The sequence below is a fragment of the Pogona vitticeps genome, chromosome 2 (assembly GCF_051106095.1).
Source record: "Pogona vitticeps strain Pit_001003342236 chromosome 2, PviZW2.1, whole genome shotgun sequence".
Taxonomy (NCBI): domain Eukaryota; kingdom Metazoa; phylum Chordata; class Lepidosauria; order Squamata; family Agamidae; genus Pogona; species Pogona vitticeps.
This window is the reverse complement of record NC_135784.1, coordinates 303,546,164-303,570,206: the sequence shown is the minus strand read 5'-3', so window position 1 is coordinate 303,570,206 and position 24,043 is coordinate 303,546,164. Positions and strand designations below refer to the sequence as shown.

General features: G+C 42.7%; 1 protein-coding gene across 1 annotated transcript; it reads left to right on the top strand.

The window, feature by feature from the left end:
• The first annotated feature begins 603 nt into the window (after positions 1-603).
• LOC110085931 (elongation factor 2) lies at positions 604-23,247 on the top strand. The gene is made up of 15 exons (XM_020806537.3): positions 604-744; positions 5,121-5,335; positions 6,058-6,239; positions 7,759-7,970; positions 9,969-10,150; positions 10,575-10,680; positions 11,534-11,647; positions 11,933-12,071; positions 12,401-12,596; positions 12,929-13,187; positions 15,099-15,206; positions 17,046-17,399; positions 18,164-18,346; positions 19,057-19,189; positions 22,883-23,247. Exons 1-15 carry the CDS (start codon positions 742-744, stop codon positions 23,074-23,076), a joined length of 2,580 nt encoding a protein of 859 aa, XP_020662196.2. The 5' UTR covers positions 604-741; the 3' UTR covers positions 23,077-23,247.
• Positions 23,248-24,043: the final 796 nt, after the last annotated feature.

Below are 24,043 nucleotides of genomic sequence, written 5' to 3'. Positions count from 1 at the left end.
GATAGAGGATTCCACGCAAGATAAGCAAAGAAAGGGAATGCCGCATGGCCAAGTACAACAGGTGTAACCTCAGTAATGCTCACACAAAATTGTACATGCATGATGTTTCCTGTTTTGGATATTTCCCAGGAACCAAAAAACAAGCAACTTTTGCATTGCATTTACGAGATACAGCGTCTGAGGTTGGAAAGGGGGCTAAAATCTACCAAAACTTTATGCCAAATAAGGCTTGTGAGTCTTTTGAGGTGCAACATGGCTCCTTGTTCTACTAACAGACGTCTGCCCCTAATTCTGCAAATTGATAAGGTTTGAAACTGCATGTGGGTACTAAAAGGGTGTAAAGGAGAACGATGCCCCCCCCCGCAGGAGCAACATGGCGCAGGCCTGCACAGGGGATAAGGCCGCTCTGCCGTCATAGCAACACCAAGCTCCGCCTTCTTCTCTCTCCCCCCACCCCCACCGCACTCAATCCAGTTTATGTCATCCCTCTCCGAGCCTAGCGATTGGCTGCAGGTCATAGAGGCCTTGCTGCAGCCTAGCCGGCCCCCGAGGTGTCCGCTCTAGGACCTCCTCCTCCCCGCGCGCTCTATGCTTATTGTAGTCGGCGTGTTTTGCTTTCCGCCCTCCCTTCGCGGCCTTCAGTCCTCCTCGGTGGTCGGCTGAGGCGGCGGCGGTAGCGGTAGCAGCGGCGGCGGCGATCCTCGGGCGGGGGCACGGGACGATCCAGAGCCATCCGCCACCATGGTGAGCGGCTCCCTGAGGGGAAGCCTCGGTACCTAGAGGGGGGAAGGCCGGCCACCCTCCCGGGGCCCCATTTTGTGACGCAGGCCGCGCCCGCCCTTGTCCCGAGACCCTCGAAGAAGGCCTGCTCTTCCCCACTCACCCCGAGCCACCATGTTGGGGGCGCTTGTTCCCAGAGGAGGCGCCATTTCCCTCCTATGGCTCGCCTGCCAGGCCTTTCCTAGGGTGGGTGGGGGGCAGTGAGGGCTACTCCACAGGGATGGGTTGGGGGGGAAGCCTGGGTTAGCCCCATATATATGGGGAGGGGGCTGGGAAGACCACCCCTCCATGGAGGACCCTCCTTTTGCCATAGAAACAAAAGGGAGGCTTTGGGGGGGCTCCCCCAGAGAACGACCCCTCTCCCCCCCCATAGATACAGGATAGGGCCCATTCTGGTGGCATGATAGGACTGCTTATTTGGAGATCATGGGTGTTGCGGGAAAATCCATTAAAAACATTGGTGGGTGGGTCTGTATTACACTCTGTGTGACCGACCCTATGAGATGAGCAAGACCCCTTAAGGCAATCATCCTCATCATCCTCCGTGGCTTCATTGCTGCAAAGCTCTCTTGATGGTCTTTTTAAAAAAAAAGTCTCATTATGGGTTTCCAGATGATTGTGTAACTGTCCTTTTTCTCCCCTCCGGAGAACACCTTTTTCTCTTGCACTCACTTTTAAAAAAAAGGGATTTGCTTGCTTGTTTTTCTCCATCAATAAAAGAGGTTAAGAAGGACCGGCGTCTATTGCCCACATCATACATGGCCAGATGTTTCTCTCATTTTGCCCAGATCACTTTTGACAGCTGCAGGGATAGAGAGTTTGGCTTGTTTATTGGAGATCTGGACATATCTGACTCCTCCCCTATATTATTTTTTTTAAATGTCTTGTCAGTCATGGAAGTAGATTCTCCTCCTTCCTCTATTGTTCAGCTAGCCAAAGCTTGTATGTGTTTGCATATACGTCCTCCTCCTCCTCGTGTAACCGTAGTCATTGCAGCGATTTTTTGCCTAGCGTCACACAATTCAAGAAAATTGGGATTTAAGGAATGTCCGGATCTGAGACAGTGAAGGAAACGGAGAATACCTCTAAAAATGTTTGTCTCATAATCATTGCTTTTTATGTGTCAATTCTGTTCTGAAGATCAGCTGTATCTTCCAGCTGCACATCCTTATACTGTAGCAACCACTGCAAGAGAGTGTGTATAAGGCTATTTATTTTATTTTATTTTGGTTGCCATCCCTCCCTGCTCTGGCTTTAAATAGCAGCAGCATATTTAAGGAAACAACAGGCACAATTTTGTCTTCCTCATCAAGGAGGAGACTGCAGTGATGGCAACTATCGAGATAATTGTTTGTAGCCTGCATAATGCGTTTTAAGTGTTCAGAGTGCTTCAGATGCATTTCCTCAGTACCCTTTGTGCTAAATCTGTAAAACAGCCCAGTCTGATTTCCTGCACTGCCAGTGTAGAAAGAGAATTGAGGCTGAATTAGAATGCCAGCCGTCCCGGTTGAGACTTGAACTGGGGACTTCTGTGCAGAAGGCTGCTTTTTAGGGTCAGGGTTGTTTTATTCATTTTAATCATACAGACCCAAGATGGTTTGGCAGGATCTTTACCCTTTTCTATGCCAGTGTTGTGATAAGTATATCCCCTCTCATAATCAACAGGATCTGCTTCGATTTGGACTCCTGCATTGAGCAGGGGGTTAGGCTCGATTGACTTATTGGTCCTTTCCAATTGAATTAGTCTATGATTCAAATACTTACCGAACAAAAAGATTAGAGTTGCGGTGGGGAAAAGACCGTTTAGGGTCCGGGTTGTTTTATTCAGAAAGAGACAAAGAAAGGAGCAAAAGGAAAGCTAGAGAAATGCATATAATTTTTTAAAAAGAGAAGTTACTCCTGTATGTGGTAAAGCTAGAGCTACATGTTGCCTTGAGCCAGAAAAGCTGGATGAAGCTGGGTACTGCTGCAGGGCTAATCCTTGCCCTGATACTTAAATTGGAGCTGAGGGCATTCACAGCTTATTCAAGGATGAGAGTGTGTCCCTTTCATGCCCAGCTTTGTGTTTGCTAGGGTGAATTTGGCAAGTGATTACGTGTACTTCTGATCGTCATGAATGGAATCCCTTTCAGCATAGGTCTGCAGTCTTTGTGTGGCCTTGCTAGCAAAATGTCAGGCCCTCTTTGCTCTGGCTTCTTGGCAAGAGGAATGTACCAATTTCGATGCCATTGCTTCAGGCGTCCATATATGCCTTCACAAAGGACTACCCAAGCCTTCCATCTCGGAGAAAGAGGAGTGTGGTGGCTTGGGCTCTGGTTCTTACTGGCACCCCGGGCTCCTTCAAAAGTGTTCCCTCAGCCACTCATCCCAAAGAGAGATTAGTAGAGAGGAGAGTCTTCTAGTTTGGGTGGTGCTAAGCAAAGGTGCTCAGGGCAGGGATCTTATGCATAGATAAGTGAATGCATATGAGTTGATTGGATTCCAGGCACTTGGGCTACAAGATGGGCAAAGAAGTGCCCAACCTTCCTCCCAGCTAAAATGCTTGAGAGGAGATGAAAACTGCTGTGCAGCTCCTGGAACAAAGCTGAGAAGGATAGGCCTTTGCCATGCCTGTCAAAGGTTTGTGCTGAACTCAGCATGTACAGAATAATGATTAAATTCTGTTTTGAAGTCAAAAGAACTGAGAGACAGGATTGCTTTTCAGACTAAATAGAGATTTGGTCATTTTGTTAAGCCAGCCCTGGTTGAAGCCTAAAGTCACAATTTCTATGAATTGTTTTGGAGTGGTGATACAAATAAGTGCAATTCTGGAGTACTAGCTTTTTACTCCAGTTCTTCCCCTTATTGCTATGTGGGGGTATCATACTTTCCAGTTGATCACCCATTATTAGCTGACCTTGAAGCCAAGAATGTAGCTGTAACGGTTTTTTTTAATTCTTTGATCTATTCTCCCTGAACCATACCTTGATGTGGTTTATAATAAATGACAATGTCCATTATTGTCAAGGAACTGCTTGTCCTTAATGCTGAAAGAAATTCCTAGTTACTTTCTGTAACTTTAAGCAACAACAGTAGGCCAAAGACAGAACTGTTTGGTGAATTGTTTTACATTTTGGAACGCTTAGCAAACACTAAAATCTGAAAAGGATTCAGTACAGTCTTTAAAAGTTCTTGTTTCAAAATAAGTGTTAATGAAAAAACTTTATATCTTTAAATAACATAAATGTGAACTTGTAGATGGTGTAAGGACTAAAATTCTGACCACAAAAGCAAATAATCTGAACAACAATGAAATATTGCTATAATTGTTGTTGTTTAGTTGTGTCTGACTCTTTGTGTCCCGATGGACCAGAGCATGCAAGGCCGTCCTGCCTTCCACTGCCTCCGGGAGTTGGCTCAAATTCATGTTGGTAGCTTTGATGACACTGTCCAACCATCTTGTCCTCTGTCGTCCCCTTCTCCTCCTGCCTTCACACTTTCCCAACATCAGGGTCTTTTCCAGGGAGTCTTCTCTTCTCATGAGATGGCCAAAGTATTGGAGCCTTGGCTTCAGGATCTGTCCTTCCAGTGAGCACTCAGGGTTGATTTCCTTCAGAATGGATAAGTTTGTTCTCCTGGCTGTCCAGGGGACTCTCAAGATTCTCCTCCAGTACCACAATTCAAAAGCATCAATTTTTTGATGGTCAGCCTTCTTTATGGTTCAGCTCTCACTTCCATACATCGCTGCTGGTTTGCTATATAGTGGTGCCCCACTTCACGACGACCCCGTTAGATGACGAACTCGCTTTATGATTAGTTTTTTGCGATCGCTGTAGCGATTGCAAAATGACAATTCAATGGGTTTTTTTCCCACTTTACGTTGAATCGGTCCCTCCTTCGGGAACCGATTTTTTGCTTCACGACGATCAAAAACAGCTGATTGTCAGGTTTTCAAAATGGCCGCCTGCTGTTTTCTGGACCCATTTCTGGAAGACAGCGATTGAAAATGGCTTCCCCTATGGAGGATCTTCGCTTTACGATGAGGTATTTCGCCCATTGGAACACATTAACCGTTTTTTAATGCATTCCAATGGGTTTTTTACTTTCGCTTGACGATGATATCGCTTAACAGTAATTTTAACGGAATGGATTATCGTCGTCAAGCGGGGCACCACTGTAATTACATTAATGAAAATGTATCTAGTATTTGATGGTATGTGGCTGGTCAGATAACCTGTTGTAATGCCTTTGATACTAGCTGCTGCAGTGAGGCTTGTTTAAAAAATCTTTGGAATACAACCTATTTTCTGTATCTCTTTTGAGAGGAAAAGCTTTATGTTCTCTTCTTTTTTTTTCTTCAGGTGAATTTCACGGTAGACCAAATCCGTGCGATCATGGACAAAAAGTCCAACATTCGGAACATGTCTGTGATTGCTCATGTTGACCATGGCAAGTCTACACTTACAGATTCATTGGTCTGTAAAGCAGGTATCATAGCTTCGGCCAGAGCAGGAGAAACACGATTCACTGACACACGAAAAGATGAGCAGGAAAGATGTATCACAATCAAGTCTACGTGAGTATCTTTTATGTCATGTGTAATCCTTTTGGCTGTAAACTGCAATCCAATTATAAGTGGAGTGTTTTAAAAACAATTGGATTTAAACTTGGTTCATTTAACATATTCTTGTTTAACTAATTTATAGATTAGGGTGCTTGTATTGTTTTAGCAACTCAAAGCTGCTGAGTTGCATTTCAGTAATTGTGTGCATTGAAATGGTTGTTTTGTGAATTCTGGAAGCTAAATAGGGGCTAGATCCCAGAGAGGCAGCAGTGTCTGTTCAAAACAAAGCAGTGAAGTATCCTGCTCAAACCCTGACAGGTTTATTGTGGCATAAATGTTCTTCCAGTGTTGTGCACTGTATCTGGATGTACACACACACACAGGCCATAGAAAAATGGAAAGCAAAAGTAACCAAGTATTAAATACCATGCATTGACATATCAGTCATATTCATTACTTGTTTCGATTTCATTCAATGTAACAATATTTTTCTGGTCATCAGTGTGGTTTTATTTGTTTGTTGTGTTGTTATAATGTTTATCTGCCACATATCTGGTTTGTGGTTCTGTCAAGAAATTTCTATTTTCTTCTGCGTTAATAACAAAATTAGTTAACTTACAAAGAGAGTTTGTTGGATGGTAGTACTTTCATGTCACACTTTTTTACACACGTGGTGTAATTTAAAGTTTATGTAACTACATTTCAATGCATTTTGGAAACTTTCTGTTTTCTAGGGCTATCTCTCTCTACTATGAACTTTCAGAAAATGATTTGGCCTTTATCAAGCAATCGAAAGACGGCTCTGGCTTCCTTATTAATTTAATCGACTCCCCTGGACATGTAGATTTCTCTTCTGAAGTCACAGCAGCGCTTCGTGTCACTGATGGAGCCCTGGTTGTTGTTGACTGTGTTTCAGGTGAGTGTGCTTAAAATGGGAAAGATTTAAATTTTTGTGAACATTCTGCTTCTTGGGAGGCAGACAGGAAGTGAAGAGGGGTCAGAAAACAGATCTTCTGAGAATGTACACCAGGCAGGAGTGCTCGGCAGCCTTGTCATTTCTATCATGTTCCCCAGCCTTTTCCCAAAGCTGGATGCTGGGAAGAGGGAGCAAAGCACTGCTCTTGATCTTATATTACATTTCGGGGGCTCAGCATCATTGGAATGGGCAGGATCCTGACAAGCACATGCCTTTTGTTCGCTAAGAAGACCAACTAAAATCAGTGTATTCTGGTCCATTTCTGCACAGCATGGAGAATGCTGAGGAATGCAACTGAGTGGTTGTACTGTATACGTGTGCAATAGACACAGGTGTTTCTGATGATTTGCTTCATTACTGGTGTTGCTTGTACATCCTCTTAAGGACAGCAAGGTAAAACCAGCCCTTTGGAGGTAACATGAACAAATCTCTAGCACTTGCAGATCATTGAATAATGAAGTTGGAATGGGCCTATAAGGCCATCGAGTCCAACTCCCTGCTCAGTGCAGGAATACAAATCAAAGGATATCTGTCAGGTGGTTATCCAAATATCTCTTGAAGGCCTCCAGTGTTGGAGCAGTCAGGACCTCTCAAAGTCATGGGTTCCCTTGCCATACTGCTCTAACAGGATGTTTTTCCTGATATTCAACCAAAATCTGGTTTCATGTAACTTGAGCCCATTGTTGTGTGTCCTGCACTCTGGGATGATGGAGAACAGATCCTGCCCTTCCTCTGTAGGACAGCCTTTCAAGGTTTTGAGAAGTGCTGTCCTAGCTCCCCTCAGTGCCTTTTTCCCCTCAAGGCTAAACAGGCCCAGTTCTTTCAGTCTTTCCCCCGTAGGGCTTGGTTTCCAGCCCCCTAATCATCCTTGTTGCCCTCTGAACCTGTTCCAATTTGTCTGTATCCTTCTTAAAGTGCGGTGTCCAGAACGACAGTACTCAAGATGAAATGCAAAAAGGGCTTTCAGGATATACACAGAATTTGGGGAGACTTCTTGAGAACAAGCGTATGGGGATATGGCTCAACAGAATTTCTTATGGTCAGGATTTCAGTATAAATTATCCTAAATAAGGATGTCCCTGCATGTTTGATTTATAAAACTATGCAAATTATAGGACTTCAGCAGCATATATTCTGCTTTGTACATAGCTTCAGGACTGCAGAAAGCAAGAGCTAATGCTGCAGTAATCCCTAACAATTTTATATTTATGAACTGCTGTAGTAGCATGCTGGGACATAATACATAGAACTTCTGAGTGGATGTAAATAAAAATTAGCAGGAGTTACCCACAGTTGAAGCTGTTAGGTAGCAAGCTGTCCTGAGTATCTCTTTTTTTTTCTTAAAGAGGAAACTTATAGGGCACATTCAGTGGGGAAGAACTTTCCATGGTCAGTTTTTCTGCGAACAGATTTCTGTAGAAGCAGCCTAGAAAAATTGGCTATCAACGTTCTTATTTAGGGGTTTGCGTGCAGACCGAGACTGTACTTCGCCAGGCAATTGCTGAGCGTATCAAGCCAGTGCTGATGATGAACAAAATGGATCGTGCTCTGCTGGAGCTGCAGCTAGACCCAGAAGAGCTTTACCAGACCTTCCAGCGCATTGTGGAAAATGTCAACGTTATAATCTCCACTTATGGAGAGGGTGAAACTGGACCCATGGGTAATATTATGGTAAAGAGAACTTGTATTAGATTGGAATGCATCTGAAAATTTATAGGGTGTGCTCACATTTCATGAAACCTTGGTACACAGACTCTAGTGCAAAAATGATTTTGGGGTGGCTTACTCATGGAAGTCACTGTTTCAGTTGTCTTTCAACAACCTTTCCAGTGATCTTAATTGGGCCTTTAAAACCACACCCTAATAGTTTTATTATTATTAATGGTTTTAATTTTTTTTTTTAGTCTTGACGTTTTACCATTTTGTTTCCACTGTACACTGCCTTGAGTATCTTTATAGAAAGGCTGTAAGAAAATTGGTATGATATTCCATTCTGTGGAAACAGGCTGCAGCTCAGGGATAGAACTCATGCAAGAAGTCCCATGGTCAACACCTGGCATTTCTAATATGGAAAAGGATCTCTGGTAGCAGCTCTGGAAAGGATAGTCCTGTGCTAGAAAACTGGGAGTCTGCTACTGAAGAGAGTAGGCAGTATTGCTCTAGACCAGTGGCTCCCAATCTTGGGTTTCCAAGTGTTCTTGGACAACAGTTCCCAGAAATCCTAACTGGAACAGCTAATGGTGAAGACTTCTGGGAGTTTTAGTCCAAGAACATCTGGGGGTCCAAGGCTGGGAACCACTGAAGCACTGAGCCTCGTGGCACAGTGGTTAAAACGCTGTACTGCAGCTAAAACTGTGCTCACGACCTGGGGTTAAATCCCAGGTAGTCAGCTCAAGGTTGACTCAGCCTTCCATCCTTCCGAGGTCGGTAAAATGAGTACCCAGCTTGCTGGGGGGGCAGTGTGTAGCCTGTATAATTAAATTGTAAACCGTCCGGAGAGTGCTTGTAGCGCTATGGGGCGGTATATAAGTCCAATAAATAAATAATAAATAAATACTAGCTCAGTGTATCTTGTCAGAAATAACATTGGCTACCTGTGTTTCTCTGTGGAGGAGTCACCTTAATATCTTACATTTTGCAGCTGAGTGGGGTAACTTTTAAAATCCACAAGGTGGGCTACCCAAATGCCTTTTAAGAGCCTAATCCAGCTGCCGGGGAGCCTCTGGTGCTTTTCACATCAGTAGTTAATATTTATTATTTCAACTTGTATACTACCCATAGTGCATGCCCTATGGGTTGTTTAGAAACATCACATATCATAAAAAAAAACAAAGTCTCATGCGATCGGTATCATAAAATAGCTAAATCCCTGTCCTTAGCTAAAGCCTATCTTTAAATAGAATCAAACAAATCGAAACAGATTTCAACATCTCAGGTAGTAAAGCACTAATAAAAGATTTTTTAAAAAAATAATACTGGTTTTGCTAATTTATTAAAAACCAAGAGGGAAGGTGCCTGCCAGACCACTGTTGGGTGCTTGTCCCAAAGGGAAGCGACCACAACTGAAAAAGTTTGGTTGCCAGCATTACGTCTTTTGGGCTTATCAGGTGTCGATGGGATGGGTAGCTGTTTTGTGGGAGAGACATTCTGACAAACACCAAGGTCCTAAGCTGTTAGGGGGTCAAAGAACTGCTAGATACCTCAAGAGGTTGGGGGTTCAATTCCCCACTGTGTCTTCGTGGCAGGGACCAGACTTGATGATCCATAGGGTCCCTTCCAGCTCTGCAGTTCTCAGGTTGTTGTTGTTATTATTAGTAGTATTATTATTATTAAGCTCTGCACTGACATATTTCAGTGCCCACTAAGGCAGCATGCTTTGTCACTGGAAAGGTGTTTTAAAGGGCAAATGAAAAATTCCCTAGGAGTGTAATTAAGCAAGCAGAATTACATTTTTATTTTAGTTATGCAATGTGCCCTTAATTCTTGTTGTTCTACCTATTGGTCCTACAAAAAGCATACGTTAGCCATTCCTAAACAGGAATGTTACTAGTTACTCACACTTGGATATAAGCCTCATAGCTACAGTGGAGTTTACTTTCAGGTCAATATGCTTAGGGTGGCATCCTTACTGTGTCCCTTATAGTAAAGGCATCCTCCTTCTGTTTATAGATTGACCCAGTCATTGGTACTGTTGGCTTTGGCTCTGGCCTCCATGGTTGGGCTTTTACACTGAAACAGTTTGCTGAGATGTATGTAGCCAAATTTGCTGCCAAAGGGGAAAAGACACAGCTCTCGGGCTCAGGGAGAGCCAAGAAGGTAGAAGATATGATGAAAAAGCTATGGGGAGACAAGTGAGTAGGGGTATCTGTATTTATACATAGTCTTTGGTCATAACAAAGTGATGTGTACTTGGAATACGCAGCACACTCATGCATATGGGTTTTGCTTGTGTACCTTATTAAATGGAGGTTTTACACAAACACACACAGTGATGAAGAAATGAGAAGCTGTGGAAGTAATGGGCATGGCAGTGACAACTGTAAGCTGATATACTCAGTTTTGTTCTGGTTCTGTAAATTGCAAAGATAGTAACAAATAGTCACTAGGATGAGGTATGACTTGTTTGACTTTGTCTGATAGATGATTAGCTTCATTCCAAATAAATCCACTAGCATCAAGGCTTTTTGGGGTTTTTTGTTTTGTTTTTTGGTTCGGTTTGTTTATAATTTCCTCAGTATGTCACAATATATAGAATTCTTTTAATTTTTAACTTAGATATTTTGACCCAGCAAATGGAAAATTCAGCAAAACAGCAACCAACCCTGAAGGAAAGAAAGTGCCAAGGACCTTTTGCCAACTCATCTTGGATCCCATTTTTAAGGTACAATTATGATTGAGCATAATGGGTATTGCCATATAAAATAAAGAGTATTCATTATTTTCTTTTGTGACTCTTAAGGAGAACTCAGCCACCACATTTATACTCCCAAGAACCCAGTTATTTTGCATATTGCCAAAAACTAGAGTGCTAAATCTACATTAAATTATTCATAATTTAGTTTATCATTTATAACATTGATAAAACCTAAAAAACTTAAATCCCTTATTACCAGCAGATAGGGGGTGTCTAATCTCAATACAGCCGCTTAATTTAAATGCTCTCGGTTTGCAGTTACGCCTGTTGCTTCGCTCCTTCCATTCCCCACACCAACTAGTCAAATCAGAATACAAGGAGTTACAGTGGTTTGCACTCCAGTCTAGAAATTAATGTGCACTATAGTGCTTTACATATAGGACCAGGTATGATAAGAACTGTTCTGGTAAACTGTCTTAGCTGCAGTATTGTGCATTGGTTGGGTCTGCAAAACCCCAAGGTATCCTTTCAAATCAGGATTCTTAATAATAGATTGCAGCAAACTAAAAAAAAAAGGTGGAAGGTACAGGCCTACAGTTTTTGTAAGGAAATTCATTATAGTTCATGAAAGAATGATTGTGCTCAAGAGAAATGATGTAATGAAAACGGCTTCTCACAGTGGCATTCTGTATGCATCTACTCAGAAGGAAAATATCTACTGAGCAGATTTACCATCAGGTGACTGGGCACAGGATAGCAGCCTTAAAATCATATGAAACAATTTTTCACTTGGGTTGACATTTTTAAGCACCATGCTGTTGGCAATATGCTGATTATGTTTTCTGTAAATAAAATCTCTTTAATTTCCTTTGCTGTACAGGTCTTTGATGCCATTATGAATTTTAGGAAGGAAGAGGCATCCAAGCTGATAGAGAAACTGGATATCAAGCTAGATGCTGAAGATCGAGAAAAGGAGGGGAAGCCACTTCTTAAGGTAGCGAATGACAAACAGAGAGAGTTTCCCTTAAGCACGGCCATGTTAGTGAGCAGTTGCATATAATAAATCCTTGCTTCGGTCTTGGGTAGCAAGGCTAGAATAGGCCTCAAGCAGAAGCATGGGGGACCTATGGCTAACTGCATACGTTCAGATGAAGTTGTATTGAAACAATAGCCTTGTGCTTCAGTGGAATGGAACACCACCCTTTTGAGCAAGGAGATCAAGTGTTGTGTAATAGCTCTCACAAGATTTCTTGAACTGTGTTCACTCTGTTTATTCCAGGCTGTAATGCGTCGCTGGTTGCCTGCTGGAGATGCCTTACTTCAAATGATTACCATCCATTTGCCTTCACCTGTCACTGCACAGAAATATCGCTGTGAACTTCTGTATGAGGGACCCCCTGACGATGAAGCAGCGATGGGTAAGTCGAGAACATTCAAGAATGCAACCAGAAAATGTAACAGCTGAACCATAATAGGCCACTGTATATGGTTTATGTGCAGATAACTCCTACATCTGATAAAGGAACTTCTGCCCTAAACAAGGTGTGTGTGTGTGTGTGTGTGTGTGTGTGTGTGTGTGTGTGTTGTTGTTGTTGTTGTTGTTGTTGTTGTTGTTATTATTATTATTATTATTATTATTATTATTATTATTATTATTATTATTATTTTAAAACGAAGGCACAACCTGGGCAGGCTCAATTCCAAAACCACACCCGTGCTTTACGGTGTATGCCTTGTTTTATTGCAGGTGTTAAGAACTGTGATCCGAAGGGTCCTCTGATGATGTACATCTCCAAAATGGTCCCAACATCCGACAAAGGTCGTTTCTATGCCTTCGGGAGGGTATTTTCTGGCATTGTTTCCACGGGCCAAAAAGTGCGAATCATGGGACCCAACTATACTCCAGGAAAAAAGGATGATCTCTACCTGAAGCCTATTCAAAGGTAGATGGTGGTACATCTTTGAGAATTGTGCGCATGCAGAGAAGACACAAAATTATGAAACATCACTTCCTTTTTGGCAGATGGAGAACCTGACAGAAGGAGGTGCCGTTTTTGTTTTTAATGAGATTCACGCCTCCTGCCCTTGGCAGGGAATGGGGGGAGGGTGAATAGAAATTTTTATTAGGTAGAAATATAACGATTGAAAAGTTACAATGTTCAGTTAAAATGGCAATAAGCACGCCTTTACAGTGAAAAGGTTAATTTTAAAAAGTCAGGTCTGCAGTGATAATGATAGATATTGAAGGATTGTTACCCATCCTCTGTCTTTATAGAACCATTTTGATGATGGGTCGGTATGTCGAACCCATTGAGGATGTACCTTGTGGCAACATTGTTGGTCTAGTTGGTGTTGACCAGTTTTTGGTGAAGACGGGCACCATTACCACCTTTGAACATGCCCACAACATGAGAGTGATGAAATTTAGTGTTAGCCCAGTTGTGCGCGTTGCAGTTGAAGCAAAAAACCCTGCGGACCTACCAAAACTAGTGGAAGGTCTAAAGCGTCTCGCCAAGTCTGACCCTATGGTCCAGGTGAGTCCTAGCTATGCGTTTTTGTTATTTAGAATTGATTGGTTTGCTGTGGAACTTTGTTGAAAAAGAGAAATTATCTCTCGTTTTCCTTACAGTGTTTTGTAAGCATGCTACTGAGCTGAATCAGTTGTGTGCTTGTTTCTAACTTAGTTTGAAATCTTGAGACGGAACCGTATAAACCATAATATTGGTTGTTCTTCCTGTTGATACGGCCATTAACTACCTTCCATTTGAAGACTGAATCAGGGTGTGGGGGGAATTGAGTGGAGAGAAGATTCTAAGCTCTAGTTGCATACACAAGCACAACAATTTTCCCTCTGCCTGTGGGCTAAGACAGAGGGAGAAGTAAAATGGTATGAATGTATATTGAGAGAGCTGAACAGAAAGATGCAGAAATCTATGAAAGCACAGAAGGTGTTGCTTGAAGGATTGACAGGATGTGGCGTAGCAACCCTGTTGAAGCAAAGCAAGTCAGTCTGGACAATTGCCTGGTGAGAGACCACATGGGAAGCAAAGTGAAATGCACTGCTAATATACTACCCCTTAGCACTTAAAACACTCGCTGGGCAGTTTTCAGTTCAATTATGCAGGCTACACAGTGCCCCCACCCAGCTGGCTACTCAGCTTACTGACCTTGGAAGGATGGAAGGCTGAGTCAACCCTGAACTGCCTACCTGAGCTGACTAAGATCAAACTCAGGTCATGGGCAGAGTCTTGGATGTATGCAGTACTGAAATTTAACCACTGCACCACGAGGCTCGTTGGCAGAAGGATGGGATATAAGTGGAGTAAATTCAAATTGCAGATGACCTTCTCCAGGGTCAGTGAATAGAGCAACTTTCTGTTAATGTCCATTGATAGTAAAGAAGCTTCTTCCGCCAAACTGCAGAGGATTGAATTTATTTATTTATTTATTTATTTATTTATTTATTTATTTAATATTCTGCCTATCTGGTTGGATCAGGACCACTCTAGGTGGCTAACAGCATAAAATGGAATCAGAAAATTGTCCTAATGGAGCTCTTAAGCAATTTGCCCTAAGATGCTCCCCAAAAAGAATAATTTGTATTCAGAAGTACTTATGGAAGGTTAGAAGTAACATAGCCTGTAGCCTTTTAAAAAACAAAGCACACCTTTCTCAGTACCATGTAGTGGGGCAGTTTGATGGAAATTGAACCTGCCTAGTCTTGCAGGTGTGGCTGGAAAGATAGCAGTGGGAACACCAATGAATAATAGAGCTGGAAAGGGGTGCGTTTGAGAAAGGTCTGATGGGCTGGAAATCACGCAGATGGCTGACTGTGCTTGGATACAATACACAGTGGGCCAGTCTTGTCTCTTCCAGATGTTGTTGGCTCCAACTTCTCCCCAGTGCTTGAGCCAATGGGGACTGGTGGGGATAAAGAGTTCAGCAACATGTGGAGAGATATTAACAACGTTGAGCTTGTGTGGAGGAGAAAAGCTTCTGGATATGTTTTTTTAATAAACTGCAGTAGAAGAACCAGGCTTTAAGCCAGGCTGGGCTTAGTTGACTAGAGTTAACCATAACTAACCAGATTGGTTAAATAGAAATTCTGTTTTTGAATTAATGTGGTGCCTCTTTGAACCAAAGATTCCGCTATTTATGCACAAGCCACAAATTCTGTGTCTCAGCTGTAGAATTGGATCTGCCAGCACTCGTGTTTCCCATTGTTGAGGGTGCGAGGCAGGGCCCATTTTTAAACAGCACAGCGCTTTGCCCTATGATTTCTGTGAAACCATTTTAGAAAAGCCAGCCATCTTTTCAAGATTGTCTTGCAGGAATAGCTTTCATTGTACAGTGTGAACAGCCAGTCTCACAGATGCTTCTGGATTTTTGTAGTCTTCTCTTTTGAGACTGGAACAACTGCATAACCAGGCTTTCTTGTCCTCTAGTGCATTACCGAGGAATCTGGGGAGCACATAATTGCTGGAGCTGGTGAGCTGCATCTGGAAATTTGCCTAAAAGATCTGGAGGAGGATCATGCATGTATTCCAATCAAGGTATATAAATGAACTAGCTGGGTGGCTAGGTTTGGAACATGTAAACATGAGGCGGATGGATAATACTGAAATTAAAAGTCATAACCTAGAGTTCTAGGTTTGTTTCTTCTCCAAATTATGGAATGCTTCAAAGGAGTAGATTGTGAACAATGAGCATCTTATATGATCTGTACATATTGTAAGTCTTTAAAAGTTTGACGGAGAGAATTCTGTGTGTGAGAATGTGATGGGTTCTGTTTTTGTTTCTTTGCAAGGGTGAATGTGCAAGGAGGCAGAAGAAGCTAGCGATTTGGGGAAGGGAGTAGGATATAGAGTAAGGCATGAGAGACATGGAATATTTGACGACTTGTGGACGTATTAGCAAGCAGGGTTGGACATTGTTGTGAGAAATGCTCACGGTTCTGTCCAACAGACTGCGACCAAACTAACTACGAATTCAAGCACTCTTTTATTAAAAGCCTTTTTGCAAAAGCAGGTGTCCTAACTGAGTAGGCACACTAATCAATATACACAGCTCAATATTTATTCCTTATTCCCAGCCTCATGGTCCCTTCCTTGTTGATCAGGTACTCCAAAGTGTACAGCCTGTCCAGTATGCCTAAACTGATCATGCGAAGCCTGTTTACATCTCCCACTCCCTTCTTTAGCTAGACCCCAGACTCCTATTTCTTTTTATCCTTTTTTGGTATACGTTCCTCTTTTCCAAATCACACCATTCGTATTCTTACTGACCCTTGATATTTCCCCATGACGCCTAGCCTGTTTTGTCAGCACCTAATTGCTGTCTATCTCATTGTTGATAAGGTTTATGTGTACAGCACATGCTAGGTTTTGCTTGGAGCCTGTGGTTCTGTCTAATGATTTCTCAATTAACAGCAGTATCCGTATGTCGTCCCCTGTTTCAGTGGGATCTCTACAGAATATTCTTCTCAAGCAGCCACAAACAACACTTGGCAGAGCATTAACAGTTCATGAGCATTTCTTTCCACATAGCAAGAACTGCAAACAGGACTCTTGCTTACCTTGGGTGTTTGGAAAACCATTAGCATTTATTTTCCTGTGAAGCTGGCATTCTCTCAAGCTTCTCAATACATTTTCCTTCATATTGTACTGTGCATCAGGGACACGCATTTCTTTCCTCTGCTGCAGAGAACAAGCAGTTAAACTCCACGTCTTGAATTCATGGGGAACGGAGGGGATGGGAAGAGCCAATGTTGACTGGTGAGCAAGGTGAACAGGATTGGTGGTTTCTTCATTGTGTTTTTTTAAAAAATTCACCTGGCAGCATGGCTCAGATTCAGAGAACGGAGGTCATGCTTGAGCAGTGCCAGGTCACAGTCCACACGTGGGTTCAGTTGAGTTGGCTAACTCTTCATCCGTTTGGTGGACTTTGTGTTATTATGAAGTAATTCTATGGGTTGGTTGATTTCAAAAGAAGCTAGAACAGGGATGAGCTCCTGTGCTCCTCATCTGTGTTGCCTATAATTCCCAGCATTCCAAGTAAGTTGACTGTCCTCAGTCTTGTATTATTGTGACATGCTGAATACAGCTGTTTTATTGCTGCTGACGATTCTTCACTATTACTTACTACAGCTTGGGTGTCTTGAATCACCTTCCATCTCCAGGGCGTGAAGCTGTGCCTGTTGGGTTCTGGGGTTTGGTTTGGGTTTTAATGTGTTTTCATTTTTGAGCACACATTTAGTTGGGAGAAAAGGAGAGCGGGCAAGACACGTTGTTCACAGTTGAAATGAGTACTGTGAAAGAGGAAGGTGGTGGTTGATCTCCTTGTTCCGTAGGTATAATTTATGCAGATTGAAGTAGATTTGTTTACGTTTTCAGAAATCGGATCCAGTTGTATCTTATCGAGAGACTGTCTCTGAAGAGTCTAGCCAGCTGTGTCTGTCCAAGTCTCCCAACAAACACAACCGGCTGTACATGAAAGCCCGGCCCTTCCCTGAGGGCTTGGCTGAAGATATAGACAAAGGAGATGTGAGCGCTCGCCAAGAGCTGAAGCAGCGGGCACGGTACCTGGCTGAGAAGTACGAGTGGGATGTCTCTGAAGCAAGGAAGATCTGGTGCTTTGGCCCTGATGGAACAGGTCCCAATATTTTGGTTGATATCACCAAGGGTGTCCAGTATCTCAATGAAATCAAAGACAGTGTGGTGGCCGGATTTCAGTGGGCAACCAAGGAGGTAGGTCTCCTTCAAAATTACACCTAAGGCAGCATTTTGGAAACTTTCTGTGGCTCATGCAGATCATGGGCCCAGCCCTTAGTACTAAACTCCAGTTTAAAAAAACAACACAACTGGTACAGCAAGTGTAAGGAATTGTGGCTGAATAGCCAGTTCTGTACTTGATGGATCTGCAGTCAGCCATCTGGTTCATTATTGTCGGGTTCCTGCCTTCAGTTTGGTCCTCAGATGTTGCTGAAGTGGAGCTCCCATCAGCTCCAGCAAAAATAGCTGATAGTGGAGGCTGATGGAATCCCAGAGTCCTGCCTTCTGAAAGGCCACATATTCACCAACCCCCTGCTTTAATAATTTTCCCACTAGTAATAAATCTGTTTTTGAAATACCTAGATACAAACTGACTTGTGCAACCCAGTCTGCCAGCATCACCTTAAATTGCCAAGTTGGTAGGTGTTCGTTTTGTGGTTGTTTGCAAAATCTGGGCAAATGACAAGAAGGGCTCTCTTTGCTCGTGAAATTATAGAAATGATGTTATGTTTGTGCTCCACTAGTTATGTTGCTACCAGGGATGGGGCCTTTGGATGAGCTGAATGAAAAAAAAAAACCCATGAAAGTATTGCTTTCTTTTCTCAGAGTCATTCGTGACTTGAGCCTTGGAAATAACCGTAGATTCAGGATTGTGAGAGAGAGAATCATGGAACTCGCGTGGTGAATAGCAATGATGAGGTCTGATAAATCTGGCGGGGCTTCTCTTCCTCTCCTTGCAGGGTGTTCTGTGTGAGGAAAACCTGCGGGGCGTTCGCTTTGACATTCACGATGTCACCCTCCATGCTGATGCTATCCATCGTGGTGGGGGACAAATCATCCCAACTGCAAGGAGAGTTTTGTATGCTTCTATCCTGACTGCTCAGCCTCGACTGATTGAGCCTATCTATCTCGTAGAGATTCAGGTACGTCAATGGCATTGCTTTTGGGGTGGGCTGGAACTTAATGTTGGCTCCCAAGTTTGCTCTGAGTTAGCTCATTGGAGATGGCTGTGCCCCATAGAGTTCCTGGGGGACCGGAAGAGAGAAGAGGGAGTGATTTTTCTCCCTAAACTGTTTAGGCCTTTAATGGTCTTCTGCAGTGGTCGAGCTTGCTTCACCTACTAGTCCCTCTGCCTGGAAGAGCCTACAGCCCGCCAGAGATTCCTTTCTGCTCCTTGGGCTCTGCTTGGTCCATCCTGTGTCCTACATGCCAGATACAGGGTGCCTAGGTTAAAAATGACCCCTTCGGCCAAAGACGCTGTAGCCCTGGCTAAATTCTTAGCTTAAGGTCCCTCTGTAGACAGGTGGAGATACTAACAATTCTCTCAAACAGATGTTATAAAAAAACTGCTGTTAAAATTCCTACTAGCTATACCTTTTCTCCCTCTCCCTCTGGGTTCTGAATATGCAGTGTGCATAGGTTACCGTGTTTCCTTTTTTGAAAATGTTTACTATAAATAACGTTGCTGCTGCTTGTTTACCATCACCAACCCAGGAAGCTTATTTTGCAGCTTAGAATTCAGAATTAATTCCTACTCGTGAGATCCAGTGTCTGAAAATGAAATCACAACAAAATTTCCCTCTGCCAGTGGGAAAAATTCTAAATAGCTGCTTTCCCTCCCTCTCCCCCCCAGTGCCCAGAACAGGTGGTTGGCGGCATCTATGGTGTGTTGAATCGGAAACGGGGTCATGTTTTTGAGGAGTCTCAGGTAGCCGGGACCCCAATGTTTGTGGTCAAAGCGTATCTGCCTGTCAACGAGTCATTTGGTAAGCTATTTCTATTCCCTTTCTGATCTGAACTTGCCATTAAGTCCTGGTCATTCTCTTCCCCTATGTATGGACTTCTCAGTGCATTAGCTGTAATCTAGTAATTGCAGGTCTGGGGAAAACTCACATGGGTGGCAGGAATTTTTTCTCTCTCTCTGAAGGGCGAGTTGCATGACATCTTCCTGTTAGGCCACTTTAATCATTTGCCAGAGGCTATCAAATGTCATCTTACTTCATAACCTCAGCAGCTTTAGGGAGATTGTTCACACTGCACCTTTCCTTTTCTCTCAAGAGCATTTCAGTGAAAGAAACAGTTTTTAAAATGGCCATAGTTTAACAACAGAATGCCAACCTGTGCTACCATCCTTGGCTGCATTTCTCTTCTCCATATGACAGGGGTGAGGAATCTTTCCATTCAGATTATTCTCTGCACTTCCTGGGAGCCTCCATCAGCATGGGCAAGCTTAAAGGGCTATCATGGTAGCTACAGTCTAGGACAGTTGGAGGGTCAAAAGCACCTTATCATTATCATTATTGTTATTTATATGCTTTCTCCCAACAAGGGACCCTTATGCTTGCTCCCCTATTAAGGAAGAACTATTCAGAGATCCGATAGAGAGGGACAGCTGTAATATCTGAATTTGGTGGAGAGAGAAAAGAAAAGCTTCTTTTCCTTAAAAGTTTGTAAACCAAACATTTGTCATTGACGAAAAGGATGTTGCTTTACATGAGTCGATGAAAGAGAGTCATTTTCATGGTTATCCGCTGGCACACATAAATATTATTTTGGTGATGATAGCTCTTATGCCAAGAAAATGTTAAATAGCAAAAGAGTCAAAGCAAAGTCAGAAAGAATGACAAAGATTTAACAGTGAGAAACTAGTAGAGGTATTGCTGTAGTAAGGTGAGGAATAGGAGAAACTGATAGTACAGGTAGTACCAAAAAAACTGGTTTTGGAAATAGAAATAAGGAGGACAAAATGTGGAACTTCATGCTGCGTGTTGAGTTGGTTAGAGTTCAAAAGCTAGGAAGAGAGAGATGATTCCAGGTAAGAAATTCAGATTAGGGCTAATGGGAAAATGTACAGTCATATGAAAAAGTACAGTACACCATCTTTGAATGCTATGGTTTTGCGTATCAGGACATAATAAAAGTCATCTGGTCCTTAGCAAGTCTGAAAATTAGGCAAATACAGTGGTGCCTCGCTTAATGGGCTCCCCGTTTAACAATGAAATCGCATAGCGATTAACTTTTTGCGATCGCTTTGCGATGTTTTAAATGGGAAAAAATCGCTTTGCAATGATCGGTACCCTGTTTCGCTTACCAGTCATCGCAAAGCGATGATTTTTTAACAGCTAATCGGCGGTTCCAAAATGGCCACCAGGTAAAAAAAATGGCCGCCCGCTGTTTTCTGGGACGGATTCCTTGCTTACCGGGCAGCGAAAATGGCCGCCGTATGGAGGATTTTCGCTTAAAGGTGAGTCTGAAGCCCATAGGAACGCATTAAAGGGGTTTCAATGCATTCCTATGGGCTTTTTAATATCGCATAGCAACGAAATCGCTTTGCAGCACGGATTATCGCTGCTATGCGAGGCACCACTGTACAACCTCAGATGTACAACGACACATGACACATTACATCATATCATGATTTATTTTACAAAAATAAAGCCAAACTGGAAAAGCCTTGTGTGAAAAACTAAGTAAAAATCCTTACTGTTTCCATAGGAATTAAGAGGCCAGGTAGCAGCCAGGTGCTGCTAACCAAAGGCCCTTGAGTAATTGATTATCATCAACTCTGACCATTTCTATAAAAGCTGAAGTTTTAGCAACTTGCTGGTCTGGAGCATTCAGTGCCAAGGAGGAAACACATTAGCAATGATTGAAGAGAAGCAGTTGTTGCTGCCCAATCACTATGGGAAGGATTTAGGGCCATTTTGAAACAATTAAAAGCCCATTATACTACAATGAGGAAGATTATTCACAAGTGGAAAATATTCAAGACTGTTGCCAGTCTTCCGAGGAGTGGCTGTCCAAGGAAATTCACCCCAAGATCAGACTGCAGAATTGCAAAAGAGGAGTTGCAAAAAACCCAGGAGTTACATCTCAGACTACAGACCTCATGCATGTTAAATATTCATGACAGTACAATTAGAAAAAGGCTGAACAAGTATGTTGTTGTTTAGTTGTTAATTCGTGTCCGACTCTTCGTGACCCCATGGACCAGAACACGCCAGGCTGTCCTGTCTTCCATTGCCTCCCGGAGTTTGGTCAAATTCATGTTGGTCGCTTCGATGACCCTGTGCAACCATCTCGTCCTCTATCCTCCCCTTTCTCTTCCTGCCTTTACCCTTTCCCAACATCAGGGTCTTTTCCAGGGAGTCTTCTCATGAGATAGCCAAAGTATTGGAGCCTCAGCTTCAGGATCTGTCCTTCCAGTGAGCACTCAAGAGTTGATTTCCTTCAAAATGGTGGAGGGGTGATGATTAGGGCTTGTTTTGCAGTCAGTGAGTCTACCATATACTCCTCTGTACACTAAAGTATTCTGGAGTCAAATGTGAGGCCATCTGTCCAACAGGTAAAGCTTGGCCAAAATTGGGTTGAGCAACAGGATAATGATCCGAGTACACCAGCAAAATCTACAACAGAATGGCTGAAAAAGAATCAAGGTGTTGCAATGGCCCAAAGTCCAGACCTCCATCCGATTGAAATGCTGTGGTGGGAACATGAGAGAGCTGTGTTGTAAGCAAATGCCCACAAACCTCAATGAACTGAAGCAATGTAAGAAGAGTGGGCCAAAATTCCTCCATAACAAAGTGAGAGACTGATAGTCATGCAGAAAACGACTACTTCAAGTGATTGCTGCTAAAGCTGGTTCTATAAACTATTGTACTATAAGATGTACAGTGGTGCCTCACATTACGACATTCATTCCAGCGAAATAGCTGTAGAATGAAAACATCATAATGCGAAATAAAAAAGCCCATAGAAACGTATCAAAATCCGATTAATGCGTTCCTGTGGACTTCAAACTCACTGTCCAGCGAAGATCTTCCATAACGCGTCTATTTTTGCTGCCCGTGCAGCGAGGAATTCATCCCAGAAAAGAGCAGGGAGCCTTTTTTTTTAACTCGGTGGCCATTTTGAAACCGCCAATCAGCTGGCCGAAAATCGTTTTGCGAGAATCTGTTCCCGAAGCAGGGAACCGATCATAGTAAAGCGGAATTCCCCCATTGAAACCATTGTAAAGCGATCAGTTTGTCGTAATGCGATTTTGTCGTTAAACGGGGCACTCGTCTTGCGAGGCACCACTGTACTTCATTTTTCACATGGCTTCTCCGTTTTGGCCTCATTTTTGTAAAATAAATTATGACATGGTGTAAATGTGTTATGTGTTGCAGTTCAGATGAGGTTGTATATATCCAATTTTCAGACCAGCTTAGGACTAGATGATTTTTTATTATGTCCTGATCCTTAAAACCATAGCATTCAAAGAGGATGTACTTTTTCACATGATCAGTTTCGTCATCCTAAACTTAAATATTGCCATCCAGTATTTATTTTTTATGTTGTTTAAGCTAAATTCAATTGATTCAAAAATGTGGGTTTGAATGAGGAGTCAGACTGGTTTATTTTACTCCATGTAGCGTTTACACCTTTGACTGAGTTACTCGCTTTTCCTCTGGCACTAGGTTTCACCGCTGACTTGAGATCCAATACAGGTGGTCAGGCTTTTCCACAGTGCGTCTTTGATCACTGGCAGATTTTGCCTGGAGACCCTTATGACGCCAATTCACATCCTTTCCAAATTGTTGCTGAAACACGTAAGCGCAAAGGCCTGAAGGAGGGCATTCCGCCTCTGGACAACTTCCTAGACAAATTGTAACTACGGCCTCTGTTACTGTCTCCAGCCTCCTCATGAAATTGGATTGCTTCACAGGGCCAGGAAAGAAGTGAGAAACTGACCATACAAAGCTGAACAAAGCCACAAACCAGCATCTAGCAATTATGTCATGTTCACCTAATGAGAAATAAAAATATGTGTTGTTGAACAGCTTATCTGGTGGCATTTTATTATTTTATTGCAGGAGTCCTCTGATACAGAAAATCAAATTAGATTTAGAGACTTGTATAGAGCTTATCTGCCTAGTGTACACTGCCATCCACTTAGCACATAACGGACATTAGCCGAAATCCTATTGCGTAGCTATACCTCTTCAGCTCAAAAGTAGCAAAAATTGTGCCGAGGTGGAAGTCATATCCACCAAGCAGTTCCTTAGGTGCCCTGTGTAATTAGGGCATGCACTGTGTGAAGACTGTCTGGGCGTACTACCCCAAGTGCAATAAGGTTTCAGCTATTGCTTCCAAGATGTAGAAATACATTGGTGCCTCGCTTAACCATGTTAATTGGTTCAAAAAAAAAAACCCATCGCTATGGGAAAACATCATTAAGTGAAACACCATTTCCCATAGGAATGCATTGAAAACCGGTTAATCCGTTCCAATGGGAACGGATTACCGTCCTTAAGCGAAAATCGCCATAGGAAACATCGCTAAGTGAAACAATGTTTCCCCCAACGGAAAGCCATTCAAAAGCATTGCAGCCGACTCCAATGGTTTTGAATGGCTTTCCGAAGTCCATTTTTGCTCGTTTTTAAGTGTCTTAAAATGCTTGAAACCTGTTTGAAACCTGTTTTAAATGCTTGGATTTGGTAGTGCACCTTGTGAAACATGTGCAAACTTATTTTGGCTCTGTTCTGAGTCTTGGTTAATTTTTGGTGATTTTTTGTTTTTCCCCTTTAAATCCATTGATTTCAATGCATTTAAAGGGGAAAAACAAAAAATCACCAAAA

Excerpts from the sequence above, each read along its gene's own strand:
- LOC110085931 (XM_020806537.3), top strand. Across the intron at positions 12,072-12,400 it reads TGACGATGAAGCAGCGATGG|GTGTTAAGAACTGTGATCCG; the intron begins GTAAGTCGAGAA and ends GTTTTATTGCAG. Across the intron at positions 15,207-17,045 it reads ATGCATGTATTCCAATCAAG|AAATCGGATCCAGTTGTATC; the intron begins GTATATAAATGA and ends TTACGTTTTCAG.